Here is a 16,545-nt window from a genome sequence, read left to right as displayed (position 1 = left end):
GAGTTCTGTACTATCCATTTCATGTATTTGTATGCACTATGTGCTCAACATGACAGTTTTAGTGACATTACTATCTCGCATCAATATTTTTTGTTTTTGTCGAAATGCATGCATGCACTTAGTTGATATATATACAATGAAATGTAATTTATAAATGAAAAAAAATAATTGTTTTAAAAATAAAATGCAAATACCAAACTTAGGAGGAAAACTTATGACAATCAAACAGAAAATAAAATAGACATAATAAAAAAAATATGCATGTAAACATGACATTCAGAAACAAATAATACGCATTCAGTTGTGGGTATCTATAAAATATCCTAGAAAATCAGAAAAAATACTACAACAAGAACAACATTGCTCACTTGATAGAGAGTCAGATAAACTAAATTATAAATTAAAGGTTGACTTGATCTTCACTAGTCTAAGAGTTACCTTTCCTTGCCAATATATTGTACTTGTGTGATATGCTGTAGTTTAAATCCCAGCATTGTATTATCACAAATAGGAGTACACTTTACTCATTCGAACAAACTCCTGAAGAAATTTCTGTTAAAACTTTATGTGTCAAAACATTTTAGTACCGTGCTTATATTCATACTCATTACTATATCCCTCTAAAAACAGAAGTTAGTTTTAAAATTGTCATAAATCAAAAAAAAGATTGGTGATGCTGTTTTTTTTTCCCATCCCAATGTCTCAAAATGTCAAATACTCCAAAAATGAGGTTTAATTTTGCATTGGTTATGTTTTGCTTTAAACCTCCTAAAAATATTTCACTCTCCAGGGTACAAAATTCTTTTTTTTTTTTTAAATTATTTCCAGTTCATTTTATTAATCATGCTAATTATTTTTGGACTGACAAATAAGCAATGAAAAACAAACTTCCCTTTGTCCTTCTTTTGGATTTCTTAACTTTTTGCATTTTGCGCATTATATTGACCTCTTTTCTTGACATGACTGTATAGGACAAATCTATGAATTGACAACACACAAATGTTGATCAGTATTGAATGTACTCACAAAGTTTCTGTGACTGAGCATACCAACATAGACGTACTATCTAAAGGGATTATGTATTGACCAATCAATGGCCATGTTTACCTGTGATCTGTTCAACCTAAGCTGCAAAGGCATGTATTATGTGAATATATTTCAACAAAATATTTTATTTGGTTCAAATTTAAATTCTGTTTGTAGATACACATGCTTCTTTTTGTTACATGTAAAATGACAAAAAATGCCAAAACATAGTAATCAACAACATTTACAACTTTTTTTTATTTTTGGAAAGCCAAACCTTTACTGATCTGAATTTTGAAAATGAATTGGGTTTTTTTTTTTATTTAGGATAAAGATATACAATTTAGATTACATATACATGAGTTTATAAAACTTCTTCCTGGCAAATGAAACATAAACAAAATTAACTTTTGGTAATGAGCATGGTTACAAAAATTAGTTATAATGATGTTATTAGTGAATCAATCTGAAAAAATGTAAATGTTTACAGTTTCCACACCTTGCTATAATGGAAAAATAAAAAAAATCCAAACAAATTACAAGAAAAATTGCAACAGAAAAAAACTAAAAACTCACCTTAGAAATAAAAATAAAAAGCAAGGCTTTAGAGAAGGTGAAAATGGCCAGAATGACTTCTATAATCCAGATAGGCTCCGGGCGATGTACCCAGAGAAGGACTGGCCTAAATAACACAGGTACAGGATAAAAAACAGATCAATTCATGTACATAAAGATAGAATACAGCCCTAAATAACACAGACGAAGTAAAGCATCTATAAATCAGAAAAACAAAGTTGTGATTTTTCTCTATATTTTGTATCTATTTACTTTGCAGAAGTCAAATTTAAAAATATTACAGTAAAATTTTCTCCTTTTTTTCATCCAGCCAACTGTTCTACTATTATCTTTTAATAATTAAACAAATGAAGCTTGTTACAAAAATTGCTGTTTGAAATACTGAATGACCACTTAAACTATAAATAATCAAATTTTATATATGTGTATTAATTTCTGCAATGCTGAAGGACACTTTTAAGGACTACAAATCAAAGTGGTTCTTCCAAGTCAATTCTTTTAATTAATAGGAATACTTCAAGTCTGTTAAAATCTCTGAATTCATTTCCAGTTTGTTTACGTTAAACTTTGTGAAATTTACTTCCTCAATGATTCATGCAGAAATTCTGAAATTCTAAAGTGACGTAAAACAGTAACACCATTGTTCCAGTCTGATAAACAACATTTTAACTGGTAATCATTTGTTTTAATTAGCTTTCTATTAACATTTTCAGACTTTGCCTGACATAACACTATAATGAGACAAATTTATAGAAGATTTAACAGAATTCTGAAAATAAAAATTAAACATACTGAAAGACCTGAAAAGCTATCTTTATACACAAACAGATCAGACTTGGAGGTGAAAAAAAAAAACTCAAAGAGAAAATGACTCTAAAGTCTACTGCAAAGCATAAAAATAAATTATTGTACTGTAATTACTACATATCATATTACATGTACTACAAACCAATAAAATACTTGTACAGTTATGTACTTGTCCATCTTCGCTAGCCAAGGGTGACAATCCACTCTTCTCCTCTGAAAAGAAAGGAGCTGATCGTCTCCCTTGGCTAGCGAAGATGTACTTGTCTTCATGAAAATTGTTTTCAAATATAAGGATTTTTTTTTTACAAGAGTTGTTAATATTACATGTTCAATATTCTTAAAATATTAATTTTCTTAATGCACTTGATGTGCCTTAAGGCATATTAATGTACGGCAGTGCGGACTCACCAGTTGATTTCGGCGGAGGAAAACTTCATCCCATCCTCATCATTGTCGGGGTAGACCTGGTACGTGTTGTTCCCCCCACAGGGAAGTCCCCCGCTACAGTCAAACAGAATTCACAGGATTAATGTAATGTACGTAGAAAAGTTATACACATATCTATACAGCCCCCACTACAGTCAAACAGAATTCAAAGGATTAATGCAGTGAGGAGATAATGTTATACATATATCTATGTGTAGCCCCAACTACAGTAACGATCAAACGGAATTCGCAACAAGATTAATGTAATGTTGATAAGTTATACACAAATATTTGTCCAAAATATAAATCTATTTTGGTGGTACATTACATTTCCAACCATGTATTATTACACAACTTCCAATTATCACAAATCAATGGAATTAAAAACCATGGATATGTTGAAGAGAGTTGTTGAGTTGAAACTGTCATCAATTTTTTTTGTAATTTATTGTATAATCATGTAACCTTAACATGCTCAAAATCAATCTCTCTTGTGCCAGTTTTTTCTCGACCCTACTAAGTTAACTGTCTACACTGTTACATAGCTTTAACATTTTTAACAGATAAGTATACTCGACAGACCTTATCTACCATGTTATCTTATCATTTCATATACTTTCACATATGGATTTCGGTGAATTGAGGGTTTTAATATTTGAGACAGGATCTGCCTTCAATTAACCCCAGTCAAAGGAATCCCTTCACTGCTGGGTAGACCTTACTAATACATGTCTAGTACATTATCAAAACAGGATACATGCTATATTTTCTATCAATAGATATATAATTGCTGAAGCTACAATCACAGCGTCTCACATACTTTGAGTTTATTTATACAAAAATGTTTTCCTTTTCTAACTCAGCCTGTCACAAATAATGAAATACAGTGTACTTCTGTTTCCTTGTGGGTACACCTTACACCAGGAAAACAGTGTTATATAAACAATTGAGCTAGTAGGCTTATACATAACCTAGCAATGTTTAAAAGTGTCATCTGGCTAAGGTTGGCACCAAGAAAAAAATCTCTATCTGAAATTACCTATTCAGAATTTACATAATATCAAACATTTGTATTAAAAAAGAAAGAGATCTCTGATTGAAATATTTAAAAAAAAAAACTAAAAAAAAATTATCAACAGCTGCAGGAAATATCAATAAGACCTTCATTTCCTAAATGTGAAAGAATTTATGCTACCAAGTCTTCTTTCACTTATATACATTCTTAGTTAAAATATTATATTTTGTATATAGAGAGAGAGAGAATAGTATATATGTTACCTTTTGTCATATTACAAACCCTGTATCAACCTGAGCCATGAATATCAGCTTAATTTAAGGGCCAAAGCCTGGAGGGCTGATATTGGTTGAGGGCATCAATGCCTGATACAGGGTGTGGTATGGAAAAGAGTGTTTTATTATGTTTATAACATAGACTTTTGTTTCATTAAGGAATGAAGTTTATTTCAACTTATGTTATCTGATTAACATAACTTGGGGCAGTTTACGCTTTATAAACCGCTTCGCGGTTTATAAAAAAGCGTAAACGGCCCCAAGTTATGTTATATCGGATAACATAAGTTGAAATAAACTTCATTCCTTATAATTTAATTTCAATGTAGGTAATGAGACAATTTTTCCATTTTTTCCTTCGGAAAAAGTCTTCAAATATCCCATATTTTAAAAGTTAACATCAAGCGGAGTAATACGTTCTTGACGTAACTCATTGTGACGTAGGCAAGTTATGTTATACAAAATGGATAAAACCGTTTAACCAATCAGATGACGCTTTACAACTGAAATTAAATTATTTTCCTGTAAGTGACTACTTAACCTACCATGCATACAGTTCCAAATGATCAAATTGTATCCTTATGATGTACAGTACACATAATGTTAGCTTTGCAATGATGTCAAACAAGGTGGATCCAAGCCCTACAAAATAATATCATACATTAGTATTCTAGAAAATATTCAAATCCTACAAATAAAAAATCTTTACTTCTTATTAATGTCAATTAGAATCCATGGTCTAATTCAACTAAAAATTATCTTAATTCCATAATAACATCATATAGGGCTATGGGCAAAGTCCTTCAATACAAATCAATACACAAGGCCACAAAGTAAAAATAAGTACTTCCAGTGAACTATAAATCTACGATGGACAGGTATCTAGAATTAACCTCTAGTAAGTTAATTTTTTGCCATTATACTGAGCTAGTACCAGTAAGCTTGTAGTAGATACTCAGTCTGATGGAATCAGGTACACCGCCCATGACTAAGAACTCCTGGACTAAACCTGGACAAAGGAGGTACACTGTCTCTCTAGTCAGGACCTTATCATTACTGATAAGAGGGCAAAAGATTCTCTAATACTGACCACTTGTCTAACACAAAAAAGAAAAATAAACCTACACCATGCCACTGGTGGATTTTAGTTGTTTGTTTTGTTTTTTAATTTACACAAATTTACTGACAGACAAAAACACTTGATCACTTTCTCTGGTAAGTTATGTCCTTGGAGAGTCCATTAGCATAAAGAAAATCTCCTAAAGCTTTCAGTGGTCAATGACCTAGCCAGAACTAATATCAGATAGCAAACATCAGAGAAAGTGAACTGATCTACTTACACATATACATACTTATAGAAAACTTACTTGTTCCTGCATTCCTGAACAAAATTCTTCTGATTTTCCCTTTTAAGGACAACTCCTGAGTCAAAACCACTGGAGAATTACTGAAATTACAAAGAACCTAGTTAATTACAGATGCACCTATCAAAATGTGAACTTGAATCAAATACTAAGTAAATTTTTTACAATCACAACATTTAAGAGCCATTCTCTGTAATGATTTGAAATTTTATATAGGAGCTGTAGCACGCATAGTCTCAAAATTTCTCCAAACTCTCTATAATAAAAGTCATTGATACCCTAAACTGAAATCAGGCAAAAATTGGTTGCTATGTTTTATAGTTACCATGGCAACATGTCTTAAAGTTCGAAAAATGGCATTTTTTAACATGTTTAGAGCCCCATAGATAACATTTGCGACAAAGCAAACAATTGGCAATGATTGTTTCCAAAAGTTGAAGGTCAGATGTCTCAAATGCATGATAAACACATTTGGTAAATCAACTATTCCATACGTTACTATGGTAACAAAGTATTCAAAAGTAAAAACAATATTCATTAATTTTATAAAGTCATACACGTAAAAATAAAAAGCAATTATCGGATGAATTGTGACCAAATAATAGAAAAAAGAGCCTTGAATCACATACCAAGAACAAAAAATGATATTTTATTTTGGTTGGCAATGGTTGCCAAGGTTATTATACCACAGAGAGTCGTCAAAGTAACACTCTGTATGTTTAAATCTGATCCTATCTTTTAAAAAAGCACATTTCCTCATCACTAATGATCAATTTTTAAAGATGTCGATGTGCTCCTAGTTTTTCCATTTGAAAAAATTCAGATTAGATTCTTTAAATAGAGCGTTGCTATGGGAAAAAAACAGAAAATATATGCTTAAAAACCTGAAAAATATTTTCTTTCCTTGGATACGTACCCTTAAATGTAGATTCCCAAAACTTTTATGATTGATATTTATTAACAGCTAACCTGCCTTTTAATTTTGACTATCATCCAATCTCTAAGTGGATGCAATAAGTTGGCACACAGGGTTTAATACTGATATAAAGTTCACAAAATCGAACATTTTCCCTTCTTGGTAACCATAGCAACAGTGTTGTTTTCTTCATCAAATTTTATCAACATATGATATTCAACTTCAGTTCTAAAGCTTTCAGTGGTCAACAGATAAGTACTATTCAAGCTGAGTCCTTTAATTTGTTTCTTGATTAAATGGCAATTTAATTCTTAATGCAGCGAAAAATAATTCACTTTTAAGCACTGGTACTTTGTTTCCATGGTAACACTGCAAAGTAGCAATTATACCCAATTTTTCTTATGGTTTTGGTGTTGCAAGGTCCTAAGGATGCATATTTGCCAGTCTTGAATTTTCATGTTTTTCCTCAAGACAGTAGCATTAACCCAATCTTAGTTACTGGTTTTGCATGGTTACACTGTGTTACCATGGCAACCATAAAAGTTATTTACAGAATAATATTGCTTACACTTATATACTTAAGGTCAAACATTTTCATTGCTTTTCTTAAGTCGTTGATTGAGTTTGAGCATGTAACACCTACCATTAGTGAATACGGAGTGTTTTTCAGCATATTTCAGCATTTTAAATGTATTCCAAATGTACCCTTGGTTACCACTTACTTAGAGATATATTCTAAACAGTTTCTTTACAGTATAAGTGACATCAAGGTGTCATGTTTTTGTTAGAATGGTTTGTTTGCTTTTTCTAGTTTTTATTAAGCCACAGTCAAGATTTAAAATGGCTGAAAATCTTGATTTTTCAAACTTTTCTGGCTGTTGCCATAGCAACCGAGACACATAGCAACGAAATGTTATTTGATATTTGTTTCTGGTGTCAAGTACTAAGCATGGGTGAAGATTCATCAAAATCGGTGACCATGCGTGGCAACAAAGTTTAAGTGGTTACAGAGAATGGCTATTAATTAATTTAACAAGTGTGCACATTTTTACATGTTGAGGAGAGGGGGATATTAAAAGAACCAATCTTTATGCACATAACTATCTGCTGCAATTGCAGAGAAAAATCTAATTTACTTCTTGCATAAAATTTCCCTCTTGCAAACAGATTTTAATGCATTTACAATTTAATAATCTAATATATGCTTTCATCTTAATAGTAAAAGGATGCCTTTTACAAAAATCAAGTTACGTAACGAGTTATCTTAGCTTCTAGTGGCATGATTATCAAATTTTTTTTTGTGAAGATTTTGTGCAACATCTGATCTCTCTGTTAGAGATAGAGTAAATAAACAGATTAAATCAAACGATTAAACAGAAACAAAATAACACGTACCTGTACCAATCATCCTCATCTTCGGAGTCTGAGGCGTACATCCATTTCAGATCGATACCGTCACAAACGTGGGGCTCAGCAGCCATGGCCTCACGTCTCTAGAAACACACAAAAAAAAAGACATCAGACACTTATAAATAATATCAGTCATCCTTATAAAGCAATCTCTACTTCATGAAAACATATCAAAGATCAAAGGCTAAGTAATTCCCTGATCCTTTAAATTCTAGTACCCGAATTCTATGGAAAACTCTGTACATTCTGTACATTTTGTCTTGCGCTTTATGGGACAACTGTGGGAATAAATTGTTGTACTTATAATTATATGCACACATGTACTTTGGAAGGACTGTTGGCTAATGAGATATTACATACTTCCTGATGCAGGTCCTTGTGTGCATGTAAAACAGATGTCTATTAATTATTTGAAATAATATACACTGCTAACTTTTTGCCAAAATTTCTTGGTAATCATATATGAGTAATTATTTGTGCACTTTCGAAGCTTTGAAAGGATAAAATATGTTTATAGCTTTGACTTTTTTTCTCTCTGAGCATGAATGTATTCAAAATATGAACTGAAGTGAACACCAGGTTAATCCCGAAGACTCATTCAAACCTTTCGCTTAAAAAATAAATCAAAACAATCACTCAGAATCACAATTTACTGAAGACTTAATTCTCTTCTATTATGACATTTTATTTAGATCATACTACAGAATTAAAATTTATAGAATACATACAATATTCATCAGATGTGCAGGTAGACATGATAAACATCGCAAATGCAGAGAGTTTGGAGAGTGTGGATTCTCCATCCTTTCGTTGTCATCAAAGTGAAAAGGAGTGTTTTATGTAAGTCAACATCTAAATGTTTCACATTACAGTCCAGTGTAAATTCATTGTTTAACAGGCTTAATCTTATTTCACTGTGCAAACAAAAAGAAGTGCATGTTTTTTTGTACCTACTCAACAGGTTATCACTTAACAACCTAGAACTTCAATATCAAATATCAAGGGAAATACTAGTAATCAATTAAAAGAGAGAGAGAGGAAGAGAGAAAGAAAGAGAGAGGAAAAACTGGTGTCATACAGAAATAATCGAGACACAGTACCAGTCCATGCTGACGGGAACCTTGTATGCATATATAGGGGCAATATTTGCTTGTTCCTATATCTACAATTTTTTCAATGCAAACATATTTTTAAATTGATATATTTTCAAAACATGCATAAAGCTGTTCAATAATTGTCATATCTTCCAATCATATGTTTCCTCTAATCCACATTGTTATCCCATGACGCCTCTCTGATTCTGGTTAAATTCCCCCAGACTAATTGTCATAACAGCACAATACCCTGTCATTGTATATCAGTACAATTTGTTATAGTATGACTTCAGTTTAACAACTGATACTAAAAAAAAGGACACTGAATCCAACTGTCAAATCTTATTAATCATGTTAATGGGGAAATGTATATTATTCCACTTTATCATGTTCATTTGGCAAATGCAGCAATTATTATGAAGAACAGTGAAACTTGTCTGATTTGGATGTTGCATAATGCGAAATCTTGCCTAATTTAATGTTAATGTTAAATCTCTAAGTACTTTCAACTGTTGAATAAAATGATTGTGGTCTATAATCAACAAACTTCTCTGGAACCAGTGATTTTCTGGATTTGACAGGAAATTAATATCCTTCTAATACATGTACTAACCTTGACATCTAATACATGTACTAACCTTGACATCTCCAGAGGTTACGAAGTATTTATATTACTTATGCAGATATGTATGCATGAAATGTAATTTTTATAAAATAAGACGTAAGTGACGTTATAAAATTATTTTTTGTATTTTGATATTTCTGGATGTTGATCAATTTCTCTTAAGTTCTGTCAAAATCATAACTGTACATGGCATACACAGAGAACAATGGGGACATCTAATAAACATGGCAATCAGCTTTTTGTTTCCTATCCCTCAGTGGCAATTAATTTTACACAGTGAATATGATGTAAAAATTGATAAAGAAAACATGTCCTTATCCAGTCATAAATTATTTTATATAAGAAAACTACATTAATTTTTTTAAGTTAAAATTTGACAGGAAATTAAAGAGAAGCAACTGGTGGCAGAAGCATTACACATTCAAGGAAATGTTACTGTACGATATAAATTGATTAACATCTTTTCTCTTAAAAACCTCAGAATTACACTTGACATCCTATATGAACATGTCACAGTTTTAATCACTTCCTCTGATAAGACACATAACATAAAATTATTATGATCAAAGACAAAATTATTGAAAATTAATAAAAAGATTTTACTGTATTTAAATTTTTCTCACAGAAGCACCAAGTCAATCCATCTGAACAGCTAGACAGACAGACAGGTAGATAGATAACACCCCCCCCCCTCTCTCTAAAATTAAGAAAGTTTTAACTAAAACCTTTGTTAATATAAAACTCACATTTTAACTTCAAGTATTATTAGACTAATTTCTATAACTTTCTGTGTTATAAATATTCTTTTTTACTATCATAATTTTTTAAAGTTTGTTCACAACTCCTTTGTTAGAAATATCATAGTGAATGGACTTTAAGTACAGATATGTTAAGTTTAGATAATTTAAGGGCCGAATCTACACTTGACTAAAAACATACACAGTATAAATGTATTATGGCTCATGTATAATGACTATATCACTGATTGCCAGTAGCATTCACTATTGCAAAAAAAATATCTGAGGAATTGCTTTACTAATCCCAACATATTCTGACAAGCATGAAGAATAGCTCAACAAATTACGACTTGATATCCAATAAAGATTCCTGCAGTGAGTTTTCTGATGCACACTAAGCATTGACGATTGATCACTTACTTTCATAACAACTCAAGAAATACAGGATCACATCAAATAAAAGGAATATATCCAACACACTAGGGGTCTCTGAAACCTGCCTTCTTGAACATTTCTTTCACTATGTATCTAAGGATGGACACTCACAAGACCTTGTAGAACGATGCTACATGTGATATAGTGCACTCTGCCAAAGACCCTAGTGTACAAGACATGGCTACTACTGCTGTAGAACCTTTTACTGTCCCTAACACTGGCTTATAACAGGGACTCTCTGGCATCCATTGGTCTCCTTCCTCAACTGGATAGTGTGTGTACACTGCTACTAATTAATACTTATGAACATAATGAAAGAATAGCCATCCAGTATATCCTCTCAAGGTTACAAAGCTAGGAAAACATGGGAAAATAAAGACTTCCTCTGTTTTTGTGGTATATAAAACAATTTCTTTACAAGTTCTATAAATTTTCACCCTAACCTTTTTTTATCAATAAAAGCTATACTACATCTCCTATCTTTAAACAAAATTTTGGCTTTGAGAACTATTTAAGATCAATTAAAAACTTTGAACATAGAAGAAATTTAATACGCTTTCGAATATCAGCCCACAGACTCCAAATTGAAAGGGGGGGCGATATCAAAATATTCCTCGACATGAAAGGTTTTGGCAGAGATGTATTAACAATTTAGTTGATGATGAAAAACATTTTTTATTCTTATGTAGTCATGTAAAGGAAGAAAGGGCTATTTTGTATAAAATAATAGAAAAATATTGTAAGAATTTTGATAAAATGGACAATGACCAAAAACTAATATGGTTAATGACCAATGAAAATGTTGAAATTCTTACTCCAATTTGTAAAATGATTCAAAACAATGGAATCTGATTTCTGAAGAATTGTATCTTTATGCATTACATTTCAAGTTATATACTAGGGTCCTCTATACCCCCAAGCTGTCCTGACTACTTGGGGTACAAGACTGACAGTCTGTATTTTCATACTATTCAAAAGGCACCGTCCCCTGATGCCCCAAGTAGTCAGGCCAACAAATTAAGTTTTCCTCCTACAAGCTGTCTTGGTTGCTTGGGGTACAAGACCGAGCAACCTGGTTTTTCATTTTTTCCAGACTGCTCAATAGGCATCATCCCTTGGTACCTTATGCTACCAGGCCAACAAAATTATATACATATATATATATATATATATATATATATATACCGATATACTTCTTGTAATAATATGATTGATAATATGATTACATGTACTTGCTGCTATTACCGGTATCCCCCTGGTTATTGCAGTATAGTATAAAGGAGCTTGGTCATATTTTTTTTCTGCATATTGTATTATTACTATATCATATATGTGATGCTTATATTTCATTGTGAACTATACCATTATTTCAAATCTGAGAACTTTTACAAGTGAGGATCAAGTCAATTTTGCATTGTTATAATCATGATTATATTGTTTGTTTCTTAATTGTATATGCCCCCAGGGTCATTCAAAAAGTTTGTAGACTTTTGTCATAACTTTTTTATTTAACGTCATATTATAACCAAATTTAGTACAGATATTTTAACAATAAATTCAAACAAATTGAACAAAAAAATTGGAAAATATCTTGATAATTAACAAAATTATCAAAGATATAAGACGGCAAAAATGGGGTCACGGAGCAGGGTCAAAATTGAACTATTTACTAATTATACACTTTATCTTAATAATGTCTAGAGCCATACCTCTGATAAATGGTGCTTAAACGAAATAAAATTGAAATATTTAAATTTAATTTTTTTTTAAATAAAAAATAATGTTTAGCTAAAATTTTTTGTAATATATATATCGCACAGTTGTGATTTCTAAAGATATTAATTTTGCTGTTATAACCTACATTTCCTAGAAGTTATTACTTAATTCTTATATGAAACTTCCAGTTTGCATAAAACGATTGAAGACAAGAACATGACTACTATTTTATCTTTTCGAGAATATATATAAATTCAAAATTTTGTTCTTTCACGCCACTTTTGTGAAACCTTGTCATAACAAATTTTAAATAAATGCTTTAGTTATAAGAACCAAGTTAAAACAAATAAGAAATAAGTCAAAACACATAAGGAATGTCAAAACACATGCAATTGTTTATAATGGAAATTAACAGACTTTAAATTCAGTAAACACTAATCACACCAGAGACTTTGAATCAAAACTACAATTAATCGTTCTGCAAAGAAACAAATTATGGAACTAAAAAAAATCTCAAAACAAATAAGTCAAAACAAATAAGTTATAACAAATAAGTCTTAACAACGTAAGTCAATGTCCGATTCCTTAATCCAGATATATAATGCAAAAAAAAAATTATATACAGATAAAGAATATTTAAAAAAAAAAAAGACAAATTAAAGAAAAGAACACAGAGTAAAGCTACAAAGTAAACATATCTTTTTTTTAATTAAACTTGTGTAAATATCAAACTTTTAAAAAAAGAAAAATAAAATATTCCATTCATAGGAGGCCTATCCGTCGTGTGAACATATAAGGCAATGTAGTAATTTTGATAGGAATATTTCCTCGTCGTTGTTAATATTCACCATTTCTCCGTGTGTTTAAATTTTTTTTTGTTTGCAAGATTTCTTTTATACTTTTAAAATTGATCTTTGGCTGTATATATTCCTTTTTAATCAAATGGATTGATGAAACTTTGCACACTGACATAATAAATGTTTTTACATATAAAAATGTATAAATCTGAAATTTTTCATATATACGAATAAAATGATGATGGTTTATCCGTGTCATTTGTGCTAAATATCTTTTCTTATTTGTATTTCAATTTTAATCGGCAATTAGCCTTTCCTAAAGGGCCCTTGATTGGTGAATAAAAATACAATATATATAAAAAAATATATATACTATGTTTTATATACTCTCAATTGTTTTTAAAATAAAATTTTACATGATTTTTCATTATACAAGGCGGCTACATGAAAGTTTTTGAGAAAAGAATTAATAATAAATTTCCCACTCCAGTCAATCAAATCCATATATACAGGCGGTAAACTATGTACACATTGATACAATTTAAAACAATAAAATTATAAATTTATTTGAAAAATCTATTAAGCATTTCTAGTAGTGGCATTCTTAAAACTATAAAAGCAAGAATTGCATTCATGAACATAAAAAAATGAAGTTTTCAAAAATTTTCCAAGTACCTTTCGTCTACCCATGTCGAATGGTTTGACAATCCTTTAACCAGATTTTACTTGTGGCTGAACTTTCATCAATAACAGATTAAAAGGAAAAGTAAGCATGCAATCGTAAAATGATTAATTCCCACCAGCGTAAAACTTTACCTTTTATGCCCATGCTAAAACTCATAAAAGCAGAATTACTCACAGGCATGACACAGTAGAAAAAACACCGAAAATATTATCTTCTATTAAGGTAAAATAAATCTACAGGTCTAAAAGGGTTGGTAAAAGTGGTCTTAAAAATTACCTTGTGTTAGCCGGGAAGGATCAATCTCTCCAATAATGTACTGACACTCTTTAACAGATCAGTTGCTACACACAGCAAGGAATTCCTTCTTTTCAATGCCCTTCATTCTGTGTATGATGTATCTTTAAATCGCTATATCCCACACATAATGCCTGTAAACATAGGTAAAAGAAGTCATTTATATATTTCACTTTCATCAGACATTTATTTAAGCCAAGTAAGGAAATCTAAGTCCTTTTGTTCACCATCACAGTTAATGAGAAAACAAATCATTCACGTTCCATTGAAGTTTTCCCACCAAATGTCACTGCTAACACTAAATGTAGGACCTCCACACACCTTGTAAATGGGAATTATTTACCGTTAGTGAACAGTACAATAAATCAAGGCTGATGTTTTTATGAATATGTATTTGAAACAGATGGGCCAATGAAAGATTTTCCAATGAAGCAATAAGTAAATCTACCTACAATCCCATTATCATTTGGTAACAATCCCAGTATCCTTGTTTACGAGACACTTAAAAAAAATTGTCTGACCTATTTTAAGCATGTTCAACACTTAAAGTTTACTTAGTACATATATCATCTAATTTAAAGCAAGCACTTAATTTTTAAGATGTGTAGCAATGTTGAAAAAGTAAAAACATTGGAACTTAGCATAAACAAGTGTACTGCTTAGTGCTATATTGATAATATATTAAATATCATGCACAATCTGTGCATCTGTGCCTGGGAGTGTGGCTGAAACTGATACTTAATTACAAGTACTATGAAAAGGAGAAAGTCCGACAACTGTCCATTCTGTGAGAGAAAGAACTGTTCAAGGCCCGAAGGTCCGAGAATAGTTTTTTTTTCTCTCACAGAATGGACAGTTTGAGGACTTTATCCTACTTAAAACATTTTCTCTATTGTTAACTTAATAAACTGTCGCAAGTGATGGTTATGTATTTGTTTTGATTACATAACACACTTGATTATCCAAAAATATCGAAATCTTTGTGAACAATCAGGATTTAAGGATCACTACACGAAACAATCTGTGAGAACAACAACAACGATCCGCTTGTATGAAGCTGAGATGGGGGAACAGCTTATAACAGAGAAAAACGGGCCACAAATCTATTAAAGTTTGATCCTACAATTGAACTAACAATGAATAGCTGCAGAGTGAATGAAATAATTTATTGAAATATGGGGGATTCAGATGATGGCAAGTGAATGAAAAAGATAAAAAATTGTGATCCCTGTCCCAAAAATTATTCCAACTGCAGTGCATCTACAGGATCTAGTGAGATTATCATTTCATCAGGAAATACCTTTATCTTTTATAATTTTAAGTGCTGCTGGATGTATTTTTATTTGTATGGATCTACCATGTCCAGCAATCATGTACAAATGTTGTGAAGAGGAAGAGACGTTTGTTTATTAATAAAGATGTGGATGTTGTAAAATTAAAATTTTTATTCGCGTGCGAGATTCGCGAGAGCCTCGTCATATTATATTTTTCATTATAACAGATGCAAAAAGGCTTTATGTTAATCGTCATTTTTGCAATCGCGAAATTGGATAAAAGTTGGTTTACAGTATTGTGCATCGATCAGGATATTACATGTACATATGTGTCATTTTTGCATTGGATTTGTCATTTTCAAAGATGATATACTGTTCAACATCATACACAAATGTTTGATATTTATGCATAAATGAAGTGTAAAAAATATTTTGCATTTTATGTATTGTTTTCAACATTTAAAACCTGTTTTAGTACATTATATAGCATAATAGATTTGGATATCTACAACCTGTACATTAAGTTATCTGTAATTATACATTAAGTTGACAAAAATCTGTCGATTAAGTTAAGAATTGAGAGTTTTGTCAACTTAGTGTACAGTTACAGGAGACTTAAAGTACAGATTTTAGATATCCAAATCTATTATGCTATATAATGTACTAAAAACACAAAGGATTACATAAAAAAAATGTTTTAAACTAAGAATCAAATCACCAGGTCCACACCAAATAAATATTGAAAAGTACTGGAATTTTTTTAATCATTAAGTTTACAATATCATGACATTATTTGTTTATAGAGTATACATTATCAAATTTAATCATCATTTTCTGAATACTTTTTCCTCAAAGTTTTCCCTTATTTTCATTTATTTTCCCATGCAAACTACATTTTTGAAAGATTAACACTTATTAAGATAATAGTATATAGACATCTTTTCTAATTATGATTCCAGCTTAAAATGCCATACTAAATGACACTTCATTTTAATTATCTTCCAAATGTCGTCATACATGTAAAAAAAAATTGGAATTTATAAGTAAATGCATAAAGTAGGTTAATTTATACA

The 16,545-nt window shown here is 30.8% G+C and overlaps 1 protein-coding gene across 6 annotated transcripts in view; it reads right to left on the bottom strand.

Annotated features, from left to right (window-relative positions):
• LOC134271301 (potassium channel subfamily T member 2-like) overlaps nucleotides 1–16,545 on the bottom strand; it is a 42,331-nt gene that overhangs the window by 23,409 nt on the left and 2,377 nt on the right. For 2 of the 6 annotated variants that reach the window (XM_062753525.1, XM_062753528.1), the window contains exons 1-7: nucleotides 8,034–8,166; nucleotides 7,801–7,898; nucleotides 5,493–5,572; nucleotides 4,671–4,767; nucleotides 2,818–2,910; nucleotides 1,603–1,708; nucleotides 1,108–1,128 (exon numbers count right to left, since the gene is read on the bottom strand). In XM_062753525.1, the coding sequence (XP_062609509.1) occupies nucleotides 1,108–1,128; nucleotides 1,603–1,708; nucleotides 2,818–2,910; nucleotides 4,671–4,767; nucleotides 5,493–5,572; nucleotides 7,801–7,898; nucleotides 8,034–8,135 (597 nt within the window). In that variant the 5' untranslated portion in view covers nucleotides 8,136–8,166. Of the gene's footprint in view, nucleotides 1–1,107; nucleotides 1,129–1,602; nucleotides 1,709–2,817; nucleotides 2,911–4,670; nucleotides 4,768–5,492; nucleotides 5,573–7,800; nucleotides 7,899–8,033; nucleotides 8,167–8,543; nucleotides 8,663–14,180; nucleotides 14,333–14,646; nucleotides 14,665–16,545 lie in introns of those variants that run through there. The other 4 variants (XM_062753530.1, XM_062753529.1, XM_062753527.1 and 1 more) reach the window with 4 other exon arrangements.

The sequence above is a fragment of the Saccostrea cucullata genome, unplaced genomic scaffold (assembly GCF_032062105.1).
Source record: "Saccostrea cucullata isolate Sc308-1 unplaced genomic scaffold, CSIRO_AGI_Scuc_v1 ctg177, whole genome shotgun sequence".
NCBI classification, from domain to species: Eukaryota; Metazoa; Mollusca; class Bivalvia; order Ostreida; family Ostreidae; genus Saccostrea; species Saccostrea cuccullata.
This window is presented reverse-complemented; position numbering and strand designations above follow the sequence as displayed.